Source organism: Myotis myotis, unplaced genomic scaffold (genome assembly GCF_014108235.1).
Source record: "Myotis myotis isolate mMyoMyo1 unplaced genomic scaffold, mMyoMyo1.p scaffold_m19_p_5, whole genome shotgun sequence".
Taxonomy (NCBI): Eukaryota; Metazoa; Chordata; class Mammalia; order Chiroptera; family Vespertilionidae; genus Myotis; species Myotis myotis.
The window spans coordinates 31,396,025-31,419,083 of NW_023416357.1; the positions used below are offsets into that span (position 1 = coordinate 31,396,025).

At 36.7% G+C, this 23,059-nt stretch overlaps 2 protein-coding genes across 8 annotated transcripts in view; both read right to left on the reverse strand.

Moving 5' to 3' along the window:
• DEPDC1B (DEP domain containing 1B) overlaps nucleotides 1-9,659 on the reverse strand; it is a 91,749-nt gene extending 82,090 nt beyond the window's left edge. Inside the window, exon 1 of one of the 2 annotated variants that reach the window (XM_036307771.1) lies at nucleotides 9,248-9,659. The gene's annotated coding sequence lies outside the window, so the exon portion shown is untranslated. Of the gene's footprint in view, nucleotides 1-5,278; nucleotides 5,639-9,247 lie in introns of those variants that run through there. The other variant, XM_036307772.1, reaches the window with a different exon arrangement.
• Nucleotides 9,660-10,590: 931 nt separating this feature from the next.
• Nucleotides 10,591-23,059, reverse strand: part of ELOVL7 (ELOVL fatty acid elongase 7) — a 76,119-nt gene continuing 63,650 nt past the window's right edge. For 3 of the 6 annotated variants that reach the window (XM_036308242.1, XM_036308243.1, XM_036308247.1), the window contains 5 exons: nucleotides 21,381-21,461; nucleotides 20,483-20,539; nucleotides 18,079-18,184; nucleotides 13,385-13,521; nucleotides 10,591-10,836 (listed from right to left, as the gene is read on the reverse strand). In XM_036308242.1, the coding sequence (XP_036164135.1) occupies nucleotides 10,627-10,836; nucleotides 13,385-13,521; nucleotides 18,079-18,184; nucleotides 20,483-20,539; nucleotides 21,381-21,461 (591 nt within the window). In that variant the 3' untranslated portion in view covers nucleotides 10,591-10,626. Of the gene's footprint in view, nucleotides 10,837-13,384; nucleotides 13,522-18,078; nucleotides 18,185-20,482; nucleotides 20,540-21,380; nucleotides 21,462-22,174; nucleotides 22,260-23,059 lie in introns of those variants that run through there. The other 3 variants (XM_036308246.1, XM_036308244.1, XM_036308245.1) reach the window with 3 other exon arrangements.

Here is a 23,059-nt window from a genome sequence, read left to right on the forward strand (position 1 = left end):
TTCCATTCCGGTCGAGGGCATGTACCTGGGTTGCGGGCATATCCCCAGTGGGAGATGTGCAGAAGGCAGCTGATCGATGTTTCTCTCTCATCGATGTTTCTAACTCTCTGTCTCTCTCCCTTCCTCTCTGTGAAAAATCAATAAAATATATTTTAAAAAAAAATTATTTCTAGCCCTAACTGGTTTGGCTCAGTGGATAGAGCATCAGCCTGTTGACTGAAAGGTCCCAGGTTCGATTCCAGTCAAGGGCATGTACCTTGCTTGTAGGCACATCTCCAGTAGGAGGTGTGCAGGAGGCAGCTGATTGATGTTTCTAACTCTCTATCCCTCTCCCTTCCTCTCTGTAAAAAATCAATAAGATATATTTAAAAAATTATTTCTAGCAATTTAAAAATCTTTGCTTCTGGATGTATAAATTCTCAAAAGGGTAAAATACTGTATTTACTAACAAAAATTATCTTTTTCCTTTTATTTTCTCATTTTAAAAGGAGAAGGCAAAATTTATCTAAGCCAAAACCACAATGAGATACAATCTCACACCTCTTAGGATGACTATTCTCAACAAGACAAAAGATAAATGTTGACAAGGATGTGGAGAAAAGGGAACCCTTGTACATTGTTGGTAGAAATGGAAATTAGTACAGCCATTATGGAAAATATGGAGACTCCTCAAAAAACTAAAAAAAATAGAATTGCCATATAACCTAGCAATCCTACTTCTGGATATATATTCAAAGGAAACAAAATCAGTATCTCAAAGAGTCTGCCCTCCCATGTTCATTGTAGCACTATTCACAGTAGCCAAGATATAGAAACAACCCAAGTATCCATTGATGGATGAATGGATAAAGAAAAGGGTTTGAACAAAAGGGAGAAAAGAAAAAAGAGAAAGAGAGAACTCCTGGGCACGGAAAACAGTGTGGTGATTGTGGAAAGTGAGAGGGAGTGGATGGAGGTGGAAGAGGGCACAGAGAGGATAAATGGTGATGGAAAAAGTAAATTTAATTTAAAAAAGAAAATATGGTGTGTGTATATATTAAATGAAATACTATTCAGCCTTAAAAAAAGAAGGAAATCCTGTCATTAGTGACAACCTAAATAAACCTGGAGGACATTATTGTAAGTGAAATAAGCCAGACTCAGAAAAACAAATACTGTATGAGCTCACTTATATGTGGAATATAGAATGTCAAACTCATAGAAGCAGAGGTATCAGTGGTTTCCAGAAATGGGATTGGGGGAGAGGAGGGGAAAATGTGGAGATATTGGTCAAAGGGTACACAATTTCAGTTATACAAGATGAATACATTCTGGAGATCTAATGTACAGCGTGGTGACTATAGTTAACAATACTTTATTGTATAGCTATGTTAATTAGATTGATTTCGGTGATAATTTCACAATGTGTATAAAACATCAAGTTGCACACTTAAAATATATACAATGTCTATTTGTTAATTATACCTTAATAAAGCTGAAAAAAGAAGAAAAAATATGTAAGCATACAACAATGAATTAGGCAAATATAAAGTTAATTGTGTAACAGGTCCACACCCTGAAATGTTAAAGCCTATTAAGAAATGACAACAAAGACTCCTGTATAAAAATGACAATGTGATTGTGAATCACAGATGACAAAAGTGGTAGTAATATGTAGTTGGGAGATTTATATGTCCCACCCTCAGGTGGAAGACCAAGAAGAGCCTGCATAATCAATCCAAGGAAGTCAGAAGTAGCCCAGAAGGAAGAAATTGGCACAGTTATCGAAGTAGAGAAGGAGTCCACTGGATATGAAAGACAATCACACATATCACTACCACCACTACCACCACCATCCAGCAGCAACAAATGCTCCCTTCCCTCCTGTAGTCAGGGACAAGAAATTAGATGCTACTCCTTTAAGGTAGGGCTTTGATTTGACTAGGACAAAATATATTGCAGTTTTATGCAAAAGTGCTCTCCAGTGGCAGAAGTAAATAATGACAAAGGGAATGTGTTTTAAATGAGGAATTGCATGACAGGCTGCTTTGCCTGTAGGTATAAAACTGGTACATATTCTTAAAATCACAGGTTTAAATTTTCTCTCTTGGCAACTGTGATTACACTTCAGTGGGTAGGGGAATTGTGAAAACCATTTATCTTGATTCACTTTGCAAAATGGTACAAGGAAGAAAACTTGAAAGTTATACAGTACACACATGGGGAAAATATATGGATAAAAGATACCATAATGTAAGCAATCAGTCCACATGACACCATAGGGCTATCAAGGAACAGAAACCGGAACGACACTGCAAAGAGCTCTGAGGCAGTCCTCGGGTTGCATGCTGATTCAAAGGCCTCCAAGATGTGAGACCCTGGGAAGTTTATTTCACTACAATGGAAAGAGGAGACACAGCTCTTTGAGGGTGTAATTTTATCTCTATATGTCAGGTAGAATTCTTAGTTCACAAACTCATAACTCCAAGAAATAGAACTTCTTCCATTTTTTAACAATCCAACTTAATTTCTAACCTTGACATGTATTCTTACTGGTTTGCTATTTTTAAAATATATATTTTTATTGATTTCAGAGAGGAAGAGATAGAAACATCAATGATGAGAATCATTGATCAGCTGCCTTCTACATGCCTCCTACTGGGGATCAAGCCTGCAACCCCGGCATGTGCTCTTGACTGGAATCGAAGCTGGGACCCTTCAGTCCGTAGGCTGATGCTCTATCCACTGAGCCAAACCAGGTAGGGAAAGGCCCAGAAATCTCTACCCGGCTCTCTCTGGCCCTGTCTGACCAGACAGTATCTCCAGAGAAACTATCAGAGAGAATGTGAAAGTCCCCTGCTCTCAGGAACCCAAAGGGATCTCTCAGTCTATTGAGATCCATTCTTACCAGTCCCTAGAAAATTAAAATATATCCACTCCCCTGGGAGTAAATGTAATCCACAATCTTTCTGAGGGGAATATATTGTACACATATATTATTTACTATCACAGAAGAGGTTTGGGCAGCACCCCATAATCAAACACATTCATATTTCTACAGCAAATCAGGATGAATAAAAAGACAAATAGCCTCTCAGTGCCCCAGTCAGGTTTGGCTATCAAATAAGTGTGCTGCAGACTTACAAACGTTGGGTTCCAGGGCCTTTTGGATTTTGTAATCACATGGAAAGATGGTGGATCTACAGTTGAATCTGAATCAGTTAGACAGGATATGATGTAACTCCACTGTAGTGCAATAGAAATTCAAAAGAGGAAGACACTGCTAAGGGATAATAAGATCTGTAAAGACTTCATGGAGGAGAAAACACTGAACAAAGTCTGGAGAGTGTATAGAAATATGTAAAGATCAGAAAATAAAAGGCATCCTATATGAGGAATAAGAAAAAAAATAAAAATAAATCAATGTTAAACATCATTTTTCATGAGAAAAACATAAATTAAAACAATAATGAGATAATACTATATACCTCTTAGAATGTCTAAAATCCAAAAAACTAAAAATATCAAATTGTGATGAGAATGTGGAGCAACTGGAACTCTCATTCATTGCTGGTGGGACTGCAAAATGGTACAGCCACTTTGGAAGACATTTTGGCATTTTTCTTATGAAGTTAAACATGTCTTACCATACAACCCAGCAATTGTGTTCCTACGTATTTACCCACCTGACTTTAAACTTATATCCACACAAAAACCAGCATGTGAATGTTTATAGCAGCTTTACTCAATCACCCCCAAACTGGAAGGAACCAAGATGTCCTTCAATAGGCAAATGGATAAAGAAAAATTAAATATGACTGAGCAATAAAAAGAAATAAGCTATCAAGCCATACAAAGACATGGAGGAATCTTAAATACATTTTTATAAGTGGACCTATCTAATATAAAAAGGCTACATACTACATGATTACATTTATATGACATTCTGGAAAAGGCAAATCTATAGAGATGGCAGACAGAACAGTGGATGCCAGGGGTTCAGGCTAGGGAAGGTTTGTACCTGTGAAGCACAGAGAATTTTTAGGGCATTGAAACTGTTCCATATAATACTGTTGGATATATGACACCATGCATTTGTCAAAACTCAAAGAGCTTTATAGCACAGAGAGTGAACCTTAAAGGATGCCAAAAGTTTTAAATCATTTACCAGGTGATGGGGTCCAGGATGAAATGTAGAATGTGACAAAAGAATCTGTGTTACAAATACTGTGTATGAAACAACGTCATTGAAGAAGATGAGGGAGAAAGACACTAACTTAATTCTGGAAGTAAGAGAAGTCTGTATATGGAAGACAAAAGGAAATGTAGTTGACAAAGTGAGGTATGGGCTAACAAGTCTGAAACCACTATACATGCATACTAGACTTGAACTATTAAGTAAATAGATAGCAGATGTTGGGAGCCAGGTTTCTCAATGTTGGAGTTATAGACAAGCAAGAGGCAAAGGCGCTAGAACAATCCATGAGGTAATGGATTACATTTGGAGATATCAATATGAACTCGTTTATCTTAATAAGATATAGTTACATATAGAAATACTAGAGGCCTGGTGCACAAATTTGTGCATGGTGGGGTCCCCCACCCAGCAATAGGGGCCGTCTCCCCCAGTCCCAATCGGGGCCAATTGGGGCTGGCTGGCCGGTAGGAGGGACCGTGGGAGGCTGGCTGGCTAGGGGGAGGGACCACAGGAGGTTGGCCGGCCAGGGAGAGGGACTGTGAGAGGTTGGCCTGCCACAGGCGGTTTGCAGTGGGAGCGCACTAACTGCCAGGGGGCAGCTCCTGTGTTGAGCATCTGCTCCCTAGTGGTCAGTGCACATCATAGCTACCAGTTGCCCAGCTGTAATGGTCGCTTAGGCTTTTATATATATAGATTTAGATATGTGTTTATACTCTGGTTATTATACACACATCTTCCTGGCTGTCAGCTGAGAGGGCCCAGAGCAATGATACTCCAGTAGAAATTAGCACACCTAGTTCCAGCTCTTGGTTTCCAATACCATTCTCTAACCAAAGGAGCCAGGGCCCCTAGGCGATTTGACTGATTCTAGGATTAGGGCAAAAAATATGTAAGATGAGCAGGAAACATCTTGTAGTGCCAGAAAGTAAGTGGGGATATGTCAAAGTGACGCAGGAAGACCTCCTAATGGAGATAGACAAATGTGAGCAATGAAGTAAGTAAAGCTGTATTGGATTATAACCCAAAGTATAAAATAGGTATTCATGAGTCCATACTAATATAAATAATATATGTGATTAAATACTAGAATAGGCAACTTACCTATGCATAAGAATTCTAAATAATTTATGCAGATACTTTGCCCTCAGGGGGTATCCTTAAGTGTATCTATACACAGTTCTTCCCTCCCAAAGAATAAAGGAAGGGGAAAAAGAGTAACATTACCTCAACCAGGTGAGCAAGGTTAACATCAACAGTGCAAAGTCATATTGATAGCGTGTAACTTTGATATGGTACTCTTGATGAGAATATTTTACCTCTATTGTCTCCCTCCTATAACTAATCTATAATAATAAAAACATAATATGCTAATTAGACTGGACAGCTGAACGACCTTCCAGATGTCCTTCTGGATGAAGCCGCGGTGGCGGGGGCCAAGGCAGAGGCGGTTGGGGGCAATCAGGCAGGCAAGCGGTTAGGGGTGATCAGGCAGGCAGGAGAGTGGTTAGGGGCCATCAGGCAGGCGGGCGAGTGGTTAGGGGTGATCAGGCAGGCAGGCAAGCAGTTAGGAGCCAGTGGTCCTGGATTGCGAAAGGGTGCAGACTGAGCTCCCCCATTGACCCCCCACTCCCCCATTGACAAATTTCATGCACCGGGCCTCTAGGCTAAGCATAAGAAATTCCAGTTGAGAGACATTCCACTCCTGTAATATGCCAGCCATTGTTCTTCTACCTACTGGCAGTGAACACAACAACCCACAATGTCTATGCTTGAGGACAAGGGTACCTTCCTTTCTTTTTTTCTTTTTTAATTTTGAGAGTACGTTTATTAAAGCTGGGGACAGTGGAACAAGGAAGGGCTTAGGATAGAAGAAGCAACAGGAGAGAGACTAGGAGGGGCTGCTTTGCTCTCTAGAAACATTATGGGAAAGAAGTGAGCCACGGTGGGGCTGCTGTCAGCTCACTGAAAAGTCAGAAAAAAGGGGGCCCTTGGGGACAGGGTCAGGGGGTTAGCCCAGGACAAGCTGCTGCTACCCACTGCTTTCCTGGTTGCGAGTCTCATGGGGTCCCTTAGAGTTTAGGAGATGCAGGCCTGTGGGGGAAAAAGAGGGAGAAGGTAAAAGCACAGGTACCTCCCAGGACCTTGCTTTCTAATAAGGAAGACTGTCAATATACAATATAAATAACAACTAAATCCATCGTATAGCATGTTACAAGGTAGGAAGTGCTGAAGGGAAGAAAGAAATAGCAAGGTAAAGAGAGATCAAGATACAGGTTGTGATGGTAAACATGGCATCATTGAGAAAGTAACGTCTGAAGGAAGCAAGGACTGAAGGAAGTGAGGGGTGTAGCCCAGCAGTTACTTGGGAAGGAGTCCCGTAAGCAGAGGCAAAAACTAAACCAAGGGCCCTAAGATAAGAAAATGCTTAGCATGGTCCAGTGGGTGCAAGGAGGCCAGTGTGAGTGGAGCAGAGGGAGCCAAGGGTGGCGTCACAGGGGAGGACACAGGTGCTATGGCAGGTGGGAGACAGCCTAATAGACCACTGTAGAAACTCTGGCTCTTTCTTATTTGGGTGAAATCAGATGCTACTGAAGGCTTCTGAGTAAGACTGACATGATTTAATTTACATTTGAATGTGACCTAGACTATGCATTGTAAGAAGGTGAGGGCAGAAGCAGTGAGTCGGATAGGAAACTAATCCAGAAATGGAGGCATGCCATAAGCAGGGCCCAGTAGTCAGATTTTGTTTACATTTAAGGTGGAGCCTTAAAATAAACTTATTTATCTTTGCCTTTAGTGTCCCATGCCGTCCCTAAACCCCATCCCACCCCACTAGAGGACTCCTCTTAAGGTACCACTTCAATCACCCCTCTTCTCTCACAAACCACTGAATACTCCCACCGCCTGGAGAATCAACCCAGTTGCTGCAGCTACAGGTACCAGAGGTCAGAGCCCGCCTCCCTTTCTGGCCTCATTTCTCTGTAGCACCTACAGGAAACCTCACTTTGATTTGGTTCATTGCCAATTCCCTCAAGTTTTCTAATACTTTCCTTCCCCTGGCCCATGCTTTGTTATTTCCTTTTACTTCACACACCTTGCCCATTAACCCACCACCCATTTTGAAATTCTGTACACCTTAAACGCAGAACTCAAAGTCAAATTCCTTCATAGAGCCTTCCCTGCTTGCCAAGTGACAGGATTTTCACTCAGATGGTAACTATCACATACTGGCCTGTAACATAATTTCTTCTACCAGTCGTCCTCTAAGCTCCAGGAGGCCCCAACTATGTCACAGGTATCTATATCACTAATGTCTGAACATAGCACGTATACAACAAATGTGTAAAATACTTTGGTTAAATGAATATTCAGGTTAAAAAGCACCAACCCATGCAAACATATGCAGTTAGAATCCAAATGAAAGATGCACACACATACACACACACACAATACAACAAATATAATGCACACACAAACACATACATGTAACATCACAAATTTATGATAATACATACATACATACATACACACACACACAATCAAAACTTTGACAATAGCCAGTTTTCCAGTCTTTAAAAACATGAAAAAATAAGGGTTAATATGAAGAAATATAACTCATAACCTTATAATTTAGGTAACAATGTAGTCTACTCATTAAGAATTCTATTAAATTAAGACTGGAAAATTGTAATGTCCCTTATATATTTAATATTTTTAAATTTCTATTTATTTACAATATTCTCAAGGATTCATAGAGCCCCTTATGTCATAAACCAGATTATGTAACTGGGCTCTTTATTTGTTAGGTATGCAAATCCAAAGGCAATAAAATACTGAAAAGTGGGATGAAACCCCAATAGAAACTCTCTGTAACCCACAAAGCCCTTTAATACAAAACACTGGCTGTGCAAATTCTGCATCCGGAGGATGCATTTTTATCTGCCAGTGTTTACACGGAGGATGTTTCTGCCAGCTGTGATTTCTTTTCATGTAACATAATTCCTTTGATTTGTATAATTTAGAATGTGTTTCCATCACATGTTACTGTGAGCTGGTAGGCACCTCAAACATTTCAAAAACTACAGGGTGATTAAGAGTGGTCGTACAATGCAAGTCAGAAAGGATGCAGGGAAAGAAATCAAACTCTCCTGCTTTATCTTCTTTTATTTTTGCTTGCGTTTGGTCTTTACTCTACTGGGGTCTTTGGCAATTGTGTGTATGTATATAACAGCACCTACCATGCCTTCTTATTTAGCACAAGTTGGATTTGAAGAGCCAAAATAAGAAAATACTTAAAGAATCCTGAGACTCTGAGAGAAGTAAATTAAATCTGTTATTTCTTTTAGCTCTGCTCTCCTGTTCTTTCTTCTTTATTTTTAAAAATATTAATTTTCCCCCATTTTCAACCCTCATCTTCTCACATTGTGAGCAAGTGAAGTCATTAAGGGTCACTAAAGGCACATAACCTTATGTACCGGGTAAGTGTGAAAAGGCTATGGTATAGATTAACAGACTGGGGGAAGACACAGAACTATAGGAGCTTACAGTGAGTAAACACTCAGACTTTGCTGTACAGTAAGTATCACTGTGTGTTACACAATAACTGAGGCCCTTAAGTACTAGTTGTTTGCAGCGGTTGCCAACCTTTCGTACCTCACAGACCACAGTGGTCCACGGACCACCGGTTTGCAACCACTGCTCCAATGGTTTCCTTAAACCAGCGGTCGCCAACCTTTCAGACCGCATGGACCACCAGTGGTCCACGGACCACCAGTTGGCGACCGCTGGCTTAAAGTAATAAAAGCATAGGCTGTCCTTCAAAAATTGAGTATAAATATAATGGGGACAAACAATCTATAAGGAAAATTTTTAAATGTCCAAATATTTGTGTTTCTTGGGCAAAAATCTACTGTTCAAGAATAAGAGAATTTTAGAAAGTAGCAATTTTAAAGAAATGAAACATTGCAAAATGAATTTTAGTCCTTCATTATATAATTTATAAGTTTAAAAAATGCAGGCTGTTAATAAATCTAGAAAATATTTTTTCATGCAGTATATCCATAACAATACCTATTATGTAGTCTCTCTCCATTGAGAGAAACACTCATATAACTAAATCTTCCCTGGATAATCTCTGTATCACCATTTGCCTCCAATTGCTTCATAAGCCATTCTAACACATCTCTGGAAACTGTGATGGGTAGTCTAAAAGGGTACCTGCAATACATTAATGACATGAACATTTCCATATCTGATCAATATATATTTAACCAAGATAATCTTTTAAACGATGACCATATAAGAAAGTGACATTATGATACAACAGACAACAGATTTTTCCCAGTAAACTATACAGTACTTTTTCTTTTCTTTTTAAACATTTAATCACCTTTATTTATTTATTTTTTGTTTGTTTTTGTTAAACCTCAGCAGAGGATATTTTTCCATTGATTTTTAAATGGAAGACAGAGGAAAGACAGAGAGAAACATCGATGTGAAAGAAACACATGGATTGGTTGCCTTCTGCAGGAGCCCTGACCAGGGCCCAGGCAGGGGAGGATCCTGCAACCAAGGTACACACCCTTGACCGGAATTAAACCTGGGACTTACTGATGCTCTATCCACTGAGCCAAACTGGCTAGGGCTATACAGTACTTTTTCCATTGACAAATTCACCTCTTTCCAGAAACATACAAAGACAATTGAAAGACAGTTATAGCAGAGTGTTCATTAAACCATCAGAAAAAATCACCTGTTTTCAAAATATTAACTTAACCTTAGTATTAAGTGCCTCAATGTGTTCCTTGAAAGGAGTGTTACTTCTAAACACTTCATATGACAAAAGGTTGTGATAAAGTCTTATCAGCAAAACTGGTGGCAGCTACTCAGGAGATCCATTAAAAATTATTGTTAGTGGTTTTAAATGACAACTTACCCAACATTCACTTAATGTTCATTTTGTTAGTTCTTTAGAATGGGAATTTAACTCTAGAATAAACATAATGTTTTCTGAGTATAGTCACCAAGCTACGATGCCAAAGCCCAGAGTTAGAGGTTTTCAGACCTGGCAGAAGGAATCCACTGTACAGCATGGATCTCTGTCTGTACTCAAAATACCTAGTGATATTTCTCATTTACACTGAACTTCTTTGAAAGGTACTGTACTGTTTCACATGATCCTTTTAGTGTAACAAAATGTATTAACTAAAACCTTTAGATGAGGTTTAAAAGCAGCTGAAAAACGGGCTGCTTTAGGCTCTAATTATCAGAAGACTCTGTTATCTGGGAGTATAGGCTCTCAAATATCAGAAACCCCAATAACTTATCATAAAAATACAAGCTCTTGCTTTTGAAAAATATACAAAATGCACTGCACATGGAAATATCTCGTGATTGTCAAGGAAGACAAGATATCAGTCTCATTCATAGATTCCTGTTGTACTTGAATTTCAGTGATCTTTGTTTTTGCAGATTCCATTTTTCACAGTTTTGGGCAGCCTCTGACCTTTGGTGTAAGCACGGTACCAAAAATGGAGAAAGAGCAGCAGAAAGATGCACCCATAACTCATAATGATGTACAGAAAGACTGGAAACTGGTACTTGCAATCCTCCATGAAAAAGAATTGGCCTATGTGGATGGTGACAATAATGAACTGGACCTAACAGATGAAAGAATGAAAAATATTGTTCAGATATGCAGAGTCAAAATGGAGCAATTATTTAATGCATTCTTTGCTACTTATGTTTAAACACTCTCCAACCACCTCCAAACTACTGTTGGATAGGGAATTTTATCTTTCAATCTAGCCTCCATGGGGAGTGATAGTGGGTGGAACAGTGTAAAAATCCAGATGGGAATTGGAACCACTATTCAGTCCCACCAAACTGCACAACTCCAGAGGACCTATGCAAATGTGCCTGTTGCTGGGCAAAGCAGCAGCCCTTTCCTACTCAGAGAACCAACAGGGCAAGTGTTCTGCAAGTCTTTGACATGACTCTTTGATTGATGAAATGCACATGGGACCACTACCTTATGGCCTAATATTTCAGATAGTTTCAATTTCAAATAATTTGTTGTTAGACTAGGTATTTCAATTCTGGGGAAATAAAAACAATCTAATTAGAGCCCCACAAATTTTATAGGCACCAAGGCATGTCTGATTCCTCATATCTGCCATCTGTCCTCTACTGTTAGAGATAAAAATATATACTGTTTGCCAGAGACTCTGAGAGGAGTGAGACAGTTTTAGGGACCTTCTTAGTGATGCCCAAAGACTCTGTGTTCCAGAGCATTCTACATAGTCTTAAGAAGGACCCTTAATATATCCAGATTTTTTGGATATATTTTTCCCCTTACTAAAAGGCAACATGCGTTGTGTGGAAATTTTAGAAAAGTGAAAATCTATAAATAAAAATAAATAACAATTCATCCAGTTATCACTGCAGTTAAGATTTTCACATAGTTTCTTTTATAATCATCATCAACTTTCTTTGCATTAGGTTAAGAAATTTCTATGACTTTACTGTGCAGTAGCTAGAGTTATTCCTCTCATTTTGCAGAGAAAGAAACGAAACCTTAGAAAGCCTAAGCAATATCCGCCACATTCTATGCAGATGCGATTGTGTATACCTGATAAATATGGAATAATACTGAACAAAATCTATTCCTCTTTCTATGTAAGTATTTTACCACATTGCTAAAAAGTCTTTACAACATTTAAGAGTATGTTAAGTGAAAAAAAGCCTAATACAAAATATTACATACCGTATAATACAAATCATGCAAACGGTATAAACATATAAGCATAGAGGAGAAAAGCTAGATGAGAATAAAATAAAATATCAGCTCTGATTTTCCCTGAGTGGTGAAATTATACATATTTTTTTCTCTTTGCTTACCTTGTTCTTACTTCTCTGCAAGGAGCATATGTTATTTTAAAATCAGAAAGTACACTTAAAAAAAGTAATTGTGAATAATTTTTATGACTTCATAATACTCCAAAGTAGGAGTTAAAATAATGTATTGCACTATTTCCTTAGGATTGGTTATTTGGGGTGTTGCCAATTTAAAATACAATAAACAATTCTGCAAGGATATACTCTGATATTGATTTAATATCCTTACAGACTAAAATATCAGTCTCTCGCCTGGGAGAACACATTATATAAATATGCCGAATTTCATTTAACAAGTTGTAGGGTTTTAATAGAAACTGAATTTCAAAAGGCTATCTACACCTAAATTCACACTTTCTCTTTAGTGTTACTGGCAGAATATAACACTACATTATTATAGACTATAAATCTGGAAACATGAGGATCATAGAATTTTTCTTTTAATAGAAGATAAAATGTAAAAACAATCAGCATCTCAACCTATGATCACTCTTCAAAAAAATTGTATGCCATATATTTTTAGGATTAATGCTTGGAAAGCCTTATTAGCTTTAAATTGAGTACCTCTGCAATTCTGAACATTGCTTACTTGAGGACAGTGCTCTAATGTATGTTATGGGGGGGGGGGGGAACGCTTAAAGAGAAAGAAATTGTAAATAATTTTCATGACTTTGTAATATTCCAGTGTAGAAATGAAAATAATTTATTTCACCATTTCCTATGTTTGGTTATTGAGGGTGCTGTCAATTGTGTGTGTGTGTGTGTGTGTGTGTGTGTGTGTGTGTGTGTGTGTATTATAGCACCACTGTAGGCCTTTAATCCTCACAGTACTTTTCCTAGTTGGAGGAAAATAGACTTAGAAACATGAGGACTAGATAGGCCGGCACACAGGAATGCTCATGATTCCCTCAAAGGTATACCCCATCAAGATCATTTAGATCTAGAATATGAAACTTCTAATTTAATATTATGCCTACTGAGGTTCATATAACTTGGAGATTACTGTGATCATAAATATGTATTTTATATAAATACACAAAATAGTATAAAGACGGTAGATGGATACACATTTTGATTTAATTGTCTACGCCTCTTGATTACCAAATATGCTTTGTTGTCAATAACGTTCCTGACAACAGTTTAAATAAGCCGGAAAGGATAATCATGTGATACCACATAGAGGCCAGACTCTTCATATCCCTATTGTTTTGTAAACTTTGTTCTTTGTTTAGTTAATATCCTAATTCACAGGGAAAACAAATGACTCTAGTTTAGTTTCAAATATTGTCTTAACGATAATTAATTACTCACAAGCTGTAATGATGTTAGATATTTTTTCCACCACAAATACTTCTGGTAGGCTGGTCCCAGTGCACAGAGTCCGTAGTAGGAATACATGACTATATGGACAGCTGTATTTAGAAAGGCATGGAATGTTCCCAAGCCACCTGGAAAATAAAATCATTGTCAAATGGGGGCACTCTTCCTCAAATAAGACACATTTTTGTCTGAACTGAGATTTTACTACATTTATTTCTTTAATTTTAGTGGGAAGAAAAACACACATTATGTGAAACATCAATCTTATTATTAAACAGATATCAAATTAGAGGGAGCTGGATAATACATTTATTTAGTAAAATATAATATACAAATCTTAGAAAACAAACTAGCGTGCCCTTATTCTGTTATATCTTGACTTAAGATGGGCTTATGATTTGGTTTTATTTTAACAATCAAAGTTAAGTTAACATGGTATATTACTAAATAATAGTAATCAAGCTCATTTTTAGTGAGGGTTAACACAAAGTACATGAATCTTAAGTGTGCATATGCATAGACCCAAGTAAACATTACCGAATTCAAGATATAAAACATTGGTGACACCAGGTAAGGCACCTATATCCCCTTTCAAAGAATGAAACTTTATTCTGATTTCTATAATCAACCATTAGTTTTGCCTGCTTTTAAACTTCATATAGATAGAATTATACTGGATATATTCTTTTGTGCCTTTCTTTCAATCAACATGTTTTTAATATTCATCCATGTTGGTGTGTATATTAGTAGTTTGCCGTTTTATTGCTATGTAGTATTACATTACATGAATACATAATAATGTATCCATTCTCTTACTAAAGGATATTTGAATTATTTCCATTTTGGGTTATTATGAAAAAAAACCACTAAGAATACTTTTGCAAGTGTCATTGTATGAAATCAAATTCACTTTTTCCACAATCAATTTTCATTAAATATTTTTAGTACCACAAAACTTTGGCTTTTACTAGTAAGCTATGCTAAGTTTGCTTTAATCAATTATTATTTTTCCAAAATACAAATAAACTTTTATTGTTAAACCACCTATGTTTACTGCTTTCATTTGATTTTTATGAATGGTGCCATCTTATCTTGGTTTTCATCTTCTAATTTCCCACAGCTCCTACTCATCACATTTAATTTAGAATAGAAGCAACAAATGCTGGGGGAATGTAAGCAAAGATCATTTCAATTACCTTTGGCTGGACCAGTAGTACAGGGGGAGGGGTAACAGGGTGAATAGTTGGTAGTGGGAGAAAAAAACAAAACTCTTCCCTAGCATCTCTTTCCAAAATGGCACATTCTAGAAGAATCTGCATTCTTTATGTAGAGCCTAATTCAGCCTAATAATGTTGGCCTGAAATTTAATTTTTTCTCCAAGATATTCTATTTCCTTTATTGCAGTATTCTTTAATTTCAGAAATAAAACAAAACCTCACAAATCTGGGCTGATTGTGTTAGAGGAAGGACCAAATTTATAGACACTAGGAGTTACAGAAAGTTTAAGGCAAAATAAAAATTGTTGCATAGTAGAAACGAATTACTTTTTAATAATCATTCATAATTGCAGCAATTCTAGATATACCACTGCTAAAGTACTCCCTTAAAATAACCTATTTTAAATAATTATTTTTAAGTAGCTTAAATATTCCTCCAATGCTTCATTTATGATATACTGTCCCCTCATAAACTTTCCCTTCCTGAATAAAATTTTAACTAATCCTTAATTATCTCACATTTCAAATCAGAAGAAACTGAATTAATAAAGCTTATTAACAGCCTCACAACTTTTATTATACACATTTATATTAGTCTTCTTTCCCAAAAGAAACTTAACTAAATATAGTGGTGTGGAAACACCTTTTCTAGGGGTATTTTAAAAATAGAATAGGTGTCTATTTCTGATAGTTTGGGAGTTAAGCTGCTTAACAGGGATAAGCCAAATACCTCTCAATTCTATTTGTGTCTCATGATTATAAACACACAAGAAATCTACTGTACCCTTAATAACCAACTGCACCAGAGCCAGTCTCATTAAGACACTACTCCCCTATTTTGGTATAAGCATGTCCATGTTCCCATTCAGACACTTTCATCATTTAAATGTTCTAAAACAAGGATCCCATGAACAGGAATTTAACGAAGTACTGGTGTAGCTAAGAGTGTTTAGTAAGGATTACTGATCAAAATAAACTTGCTTATTTTCTCTAGTTTATGATTATTTTCTAGTAAGTTATTTTAATGAGTTTGTTCACAGAATAATCACATGTTAAGTGGTAATGTTTTTCCTATCTTCTTTGGAAGGTTTCTCTAAGAAGTATTTTCTAAGCTTGCTTTCTTCTTTGTGATAACAGTTTTGAAAAGCAAACATCTCAGGATGAATTACGATTAGCGCTATCACCTTTTATTCCTTTGGTTTGGGAAAAATAATCACCTGGCTAATTATTATAATTCTCCATTTATCTAGAAGGGAATTTGTGCATAATTAATATAGAAATATGTCACGAAAATATTTTCATCACATTCAAAAGAAAAGCTGGATTGCTATGATCCCAGAGTTGTGCAATAGGCCAACAGGAAATTAAACACTAGATAGAGATCAATTATGCTCAAGATTTTGGGAGAACAGCTTGAAATGGGCAGTTTCATTTGAGGGATGGAAGCCAATGTCAAACCGTATCTCTGGAAATACCTCAGCTCTTACTCTATGCTTGTTACGGAACAGGCATCAGGTGTACATGTGTATACTAGAGTTCACATGAAGATCTGAACAGAAATGCCAATCCATGGTACATGAGAGGGAAAAAACATTATTTCCTAATATTTACATTTCGTAAAGCAGAAGGGGGGTTAAGGAATGGAAAATGAACCCACTACAAAGTGCTTGAGGTCCATAAACATAGTAACAATGAAAAAGTGAAGTATATCATGTGTTTAAATTTTCATTATTGAAAGCATTGTTTGTTTGAAATGGATTCAAAGATAGAAATTAGAAAAGTGCTCAACTCCATTCTTCAAATAAAATTTATTTTTCCCATTATGGAATGAACAGATATACAATATTAAAAAATTATAAAATACAGAGAAGGATACAGAAGGAGAGAGAAACCACTTTTTGTGTCAATATCTCTAAATAATTATATTTGGGGGCATTGCTTTCCAATCTTTTTTCTATTTTTATATATTTTTCAGTGTTGTTATAATATTCTGGTCTCCTGAAAGAAATCTGAATAAATAAATTATAAGGGTGTAAAAGAACCTTTTCTAGCACACTTTAAGAACAGAATAGTCACCTATTTCTGATAATTTAGGAGTCAAGCTGCTTAAAAGATGCCTCTCAATATTATTTGCATTTCACAATTATATACATATAAGAAATAACCATTCAATTAGTGGATATTTGGGTCTTTTTCAATATTTCACCAAGACAAAAAAGATGTCAATGATATCACTGTAGAAAGAACTGAGAGGCACAACATGCATGTGCGAGAAAAAAAAGCAAGTAAAGTAACGGAGATTAAATGATACAGCTAACCTTTTATTGTGAAATGGACACAGATGAGACTCTCTTGTAGTGCAAGTTAAATTTTTACATTAACATACAGTATAAGAACAGCTACATTTACTTTTTAAAAATGCTCTACAGATAAATGCCAATTTGGGGCAAGGAGCTACTTTACGTACTGAACGATCCAATGCCCTCTTGGCTCCTCTAGGTTCTAGCACCTCTTTTGTGCCACTGATCAACGTCTTCTCATGCTCTGAGACATAAGACCTAGATTAGACTCCCCAAGCCTAGAGAATCTAAAACGTAAACAAAAGTTCCTCAGTTGTGGTTCCGCTTTTTTTGTTAAGTCTTGCAGAATCAGAATGCCTAATAGAGGTGAGCCTTTCACAGAAATGCTAAAACATAGTTTACCATGAGCTACAGGCCTATTTAAAGACGTCTTAAATTTAAGAAACTAGCATAAATAAAACAATGTTTGCTAATAAGATAAGAATATGTCATTGGGAATATCACTTATTTAAAACTTTGTGATAAGGTAAAATTACTTAACCTCCTGTTTTTTTTCAATTCTAGATGTTCAGAAGCATAAAACCCAAACCAAACAAAAGAGCCTGTAGCCAAGCTTTCGATTTCAACTATTCTTGACTTGAAAAACAGTAACAAACATCCTCTAATATGGCAGGATGCTTAAAGAAGTTGGGACAACGGCAATATCACACATTTTTACAGAGCGGGTGGGGTTTGCAGTCTGTATCAGTTATTAGAAATTTGAAGGCAAAGAAGACATGGAACTTGAGATAAACATTCTAACTCTCTGGATACATATAAGGAAATAGATACCAAATTACATTCCTATAAAATCATTTTGTTTATTTTTTATTTTTAAAAGATATTTAATAGAACTCCATGGGAAAATAATAAAATCCAAACAAAATTAAAATATATGTAGACTGTACCCAAAGTCAACGCATTTTCTAAAGAATGGAGAGTTGGAGAAGAATCTGGGTACGAGTCCTACATTTAGGTTTCAAGTAATAATGAAAGTTAGAAGTTTGATCAAAGTGATTCTTTGACGTTTTGAGTTTCTCTTAAATCACACTTAAGGATAGATTTTGTGTTTATACCATATAAAAATGTTATTATTTATAAGAAATTATCCCAACTCTCCCTTGGCTACCTGCAGCAAATTTGACTCCAAACCACCAGGTCCATGGCATGATGGTATGATGGAAGACATGCAGAAAAGTCACTTGGCTATTTTTCTTACGCAGAACAAAAAAGATCTGAAATAATTTAAAGAAAATCAAGTTCATTTAAAATCATGCAATAATTTATCTAGAGTTATAAAAATATTGACAAAGTGAAACTATTTCACATCACAATTTGCTTTGAAAGGACCGACTTATAGAATGCTCATGGAAGCAGCTGATTCTTCAAGTTCAAAAGCCAATTAGTATGAAGGAACTTGGGTATGATGCCTAGTCATGGGAGAATCGATAAAAAGGTAAAAAGAAATTGCATGCAGATTTGTAAATTCAAAGATATAAAATGAAGACTATGGCCCCAAAATTATGGGGGGGGGGAAATGTTATTGGCAAAAAATCCACATGCATGGCATGGAATCTTAATTCTTAGGACTGACATTATTCTACATTGCTCGCTAACACATTTTCCCAATTTAGGTAATGGATTAAGCAAATGAAGAGGACTTGCAATAAATCAAAAGTTAGCAAGTTATTATGAAAGAAAAATGAAAACATTTAAGAGTTAATTGGGGAACTAGGACAGAAAAGAAAGCAAAGCTGCCTTGGAAAAATGAGAAGGGCAATGAAGGCACCATCCAGACTGAATGTACCCAAGTGGTTTGCAGAAACTCTACAAACAAACACATTGAATAGGAAGAATTTGAAGGGAAATTTTTTTTCCAAAAAATATTCAAAAGCAGAATTAAATGTCCAAAAAGATACTCAAAATTCAGGAGAGCAACAATGAATTAGACTTTGAAATATAGGACTAAACAGAGTAGCAGAAACAGAAGTACTAGTAGGAGTATCTCAAAAAGTGTGGTTTAAGGATGGACACAGAGGCAACCACCATTTCCTTATGGAAGCTAGACCTGAGAACATGCAAAGCAGAAACAATGAAGCCAAATGCATTTGCTTATGCACATGAGAGAAGGCAGCATAGTGCAGAAAAAGCCATAAGACAACAATCTGAGATCCTATCAGTGGCAGCATTCCTTTGGGTAAGTCATTGAACCTCAGTATTTTCAGACTGAGAGCTTTGGACTTCAATAGGTCAGTAGTTCTCAACCCTGGCTGCATGTTACAATGTCCAAGAAGCTTTTTTAAAATAGCCATGCCTGGTACCTACTCTAAACCACTTAGCTCCAAGTCTCTGAGGTTGGGGCCCAGGCTTTTGGCTTTTTAATGCAATTAAGTTGACCACACCATGAGAGTTGACAATCACCGGCCTAAGCAAGGGTTCTCAAAATGTGGATCTTGAACCAACAGTAATAATATCGCCTGAGAAGTTGCTAGAAATGCAAATTCTTGAGCTCCACCCAAAACCTATTGAATCAGAAACTCTAGGGGTCAGGCTAAGGGGCTTGTGTGTTTTTAACAAGCCCTCCAGGTGATGCTAATGCATGCTAATTTTTGAGAACAATAGGAGTGATTCTATGCTCACAAAAATCCTTTCCAGTTATAACATTACTAGAGGCCTGATGCACAAAATTCGTGCAAGAGTAGGCCTCCCTTCCCCTGGCTGCCAGCACCCGGGACCTGGGCTTCTCTCACAGCCCCGGCTTCCGGACATCTAGTCTAATTAGCATATTACGCTTTTATTATTATAGAAGATGTGTAGTCACCTGAGAAGGTAAAAGCCTGTTGAGATTTGTTACATATTCTGAAGAGAGAACACACTTAGGCCCAAGACTGTTTCCAGATAACCAAGACCCACCTGCCACAAAGACACAATAATTACACAGCTTTCCTACTCTGGAAGCAAAGGCATAGGACTTTCTCCTCTCCTTAGGGACCCTAGTCCATGGCACTTGCTTCTCCCAGGGTCCAGTCACCCAAATTCAGCTTATTCCCAGGCAGAGAGAGGACTACGAGGGCAGCTGAAGGTAGTTTTGATATTTCCAAAATCACTGCTATGCCAGGGCAACAATATTACTGTGTAAGTTTATAAATTTTGAAGCATTTATCCTCGTAACGGAGTATGGATGACACAGGGTTTTTGTAAGAAGGACCAAAGGTGAAGTTTTCTCTCCTCTTTGCTTCCTAAACTTGCTTCCCATCACAACTGTCATCCATCTACATATAGATGCAGTTTTGTCGTGTATGTGACAGTTACACGCTTATCTTAAACAGGTGGTAGATACATAAGAACACCTTTTGGAGTTTGCAAATGACTGAAACATAAGTTTATCCTATCCATTCTCTAATATTACTGATAAGAAACGGCAGGTCTGCCTGAAGAAGAGAGATAACCAAAGTTATTGGATAATAGAACTCTAGTTTATTGCTTTCATCAAAAGATCAAACATTTACCAAATGAAATGACTACATACTCACAGTATCTAATAGCTCGATAAATTTGGAGAAGTAATAAAGCCAGCAGGTGCGTGCCATCTGCAAAAACACACATAAATATGAATTTATTTTGTTTTATTTTTACATGGGGAATATTTAGTTCTTTTTAATTTTGGCAAGATACATATAATATAAAATTTACCATCTTAACTATTTTTAACTGTATAGTTCAGTAGCATTAAGTACATTGCCATTGTTATGCAACCATCACCACCATCCATGCATAGATGTACCCATCCATGTACCTATTAAACAACTCCCCATCTCCCCTCCCCCACAGCCCCTGACAAAGGCCATTTTACTTTCTGTCTCTGAATATCACTCTAGGTACCTCATATAAGAGAATCATACAGTATTTGTCCTTTTGTGCCTAGATTATTTCACTTAGCATAATGTTCTTATGGTTTGTGAATGTTGGAGCATGTGTCAAAACTTCCTTCCTTGTTAAGGCTGAATGATATTCCATTGTATGCATACACCACATTTTGTTTAACCTTTCATCTGCCAATAGACATTTGGGTTGCCTCCACTTTTTGGCTACTGTAAATAATGCTGGTATGAATATGGGTGTACAAATACCTTTTTTTAGTTCATGCTTTTAGTTCTTTTAGATATATACACAGAAGTGGAATTGTTGGATCATATTATAATTCTTTTTAAAATTGTTTGAGGAACCAGATATGAATTTACTTTTAAATTTTACAGAAAATAACATACCCGACTTTGATTCTTTCTAGCTGGTAAATTTTAGCTTTTCTTTCAATATACATATCCTAATAATTGAGTCACTTACTCATTCTGAATTCACATTGTTACAAATGGAGTCCAAAACGTTTTAACATTAATTTTGAGTTACAAGTTTTTCCAAAGAGAAACTTACCCTCAACGCTGTAGGTGACCGTGAATAGTCAACAATTTCACATCGAAATGAATAACCTGTACCCCAACCAGACATCACAAACTGCAAGAGAGCACATGCATTTTAAAGACGGAAATGTGTGCTCAACAGCTATAACAAAGGCAGTTTTGACTGTTTCTTCGTTAAATTCTCAGCTGAGTCAGCAGCCAGTGTTGAGGGAAAGATGGGCAAGAACGATTACAAACTAGGAACTCACTGGATATAAAAGCAGTAAAAATTTTCAAAATCATAAACTCATATCTTACTTAAACTGGGTTTGGACTAAAATGTCCATTTCTTGGGATAATTATTCTAATATATAGTGGAGAACAAAACACTGGGAGTGTTTTTGCTTAAACATCAAGTACTGGAAGTATATGCTAGTATATGTACATATTAGGTATATCTATATATATGCCTGTGCATATGTTTGTGTATTCTAAAGGGAATAAATGGGCCTGAATTCATTCTTTTCTGCTGATTTCTAAACGTCCCAAATAGTCAAAAAATAAATGAGCAAACCAAAATTCCTCAATGTACTCATAAGATACTTTGCTTTTTTCCTGACCTTGGCTAGTCGGTGTGATGTGAAGTGGTCATCCATGGCTCTTAAAATTAAGGTTGACCAAATACAAGACTTAGTTATTAGTTTGGCTTTGGGTCCACATGACAAGTAAGAAAGGAAAATCTCAAGCTTAAAAATGCAAACCAGCAAGCCTTAATTCCAGCACACCCACAAAGTGACCTCCTACTAGTGGTGAGAAGAAAAAGCTTACTGTTGATAAGTCTGAACCGCAATTCAAAGATTACACTGACATTCTTTCAGTCTGATGGTGGGAAGGTCTTCTTTTAAAACAGTATCTGAAAATGAAAAACTAAGGACTGTAATTTTAAATTAATACCTATATTAATTTAGAGCTCTGAAAATATGACCACTTCTCTTTTTTAATACCTTGTTCTCATAAATGCTAACATCTTCCCAAGAATGTCTGCTTTCTCAGTATAATGGTTATATCATTTTATGCTATTGAAGTACACTTTAAATTTCTATTTTTAATAGCTAAAATGACAACTTTACAATAAATTAACGTCTAAAAAAGCAAAGGTTTACGAGGCATTATCAGAATGACACTTCAATGGTGAAAAGAAACGAAGGAGAAAGAACAACTATTTCAACGGTGGTATTTAAAAATACACCATATTTTTCTAAAACTAGCTCCTAGCTTATGCCGTGAGATAATTTTATCACAATGTTAACTTGCTAGGTTATGAAATCTTGAAAATTAAGATTCAGAAAAGTATAAGACAAATTTCACAGGTGAGAAAAAATATCTTACAAAAACCAGTCAATAAATTTTCTCTAAGGAACAGGGAATGTGGTACAGAAATGACTTATTCTGCTTTACGAAATCTGTCAGTGAGCATCCTCATATTCTCCTGAGCTCAGACTTAACTTCTGACTGATGTAAGGACCACGCTAAATCCATTTACTTAAACTAGGATGACTGAGGCTCCCCTTTCCCTGCCCCAAACAAGCACTGCGCTGAACAGAAGAAGCTGTGTGACTTGGCCTTTTGTAGGGTCTTCATTGGTCTCTCTCTCTTTTTAAAAACATGTTTTTATTGATTTCAGAGAGAGGGCAGGAGAAAGAGAGATAGAGA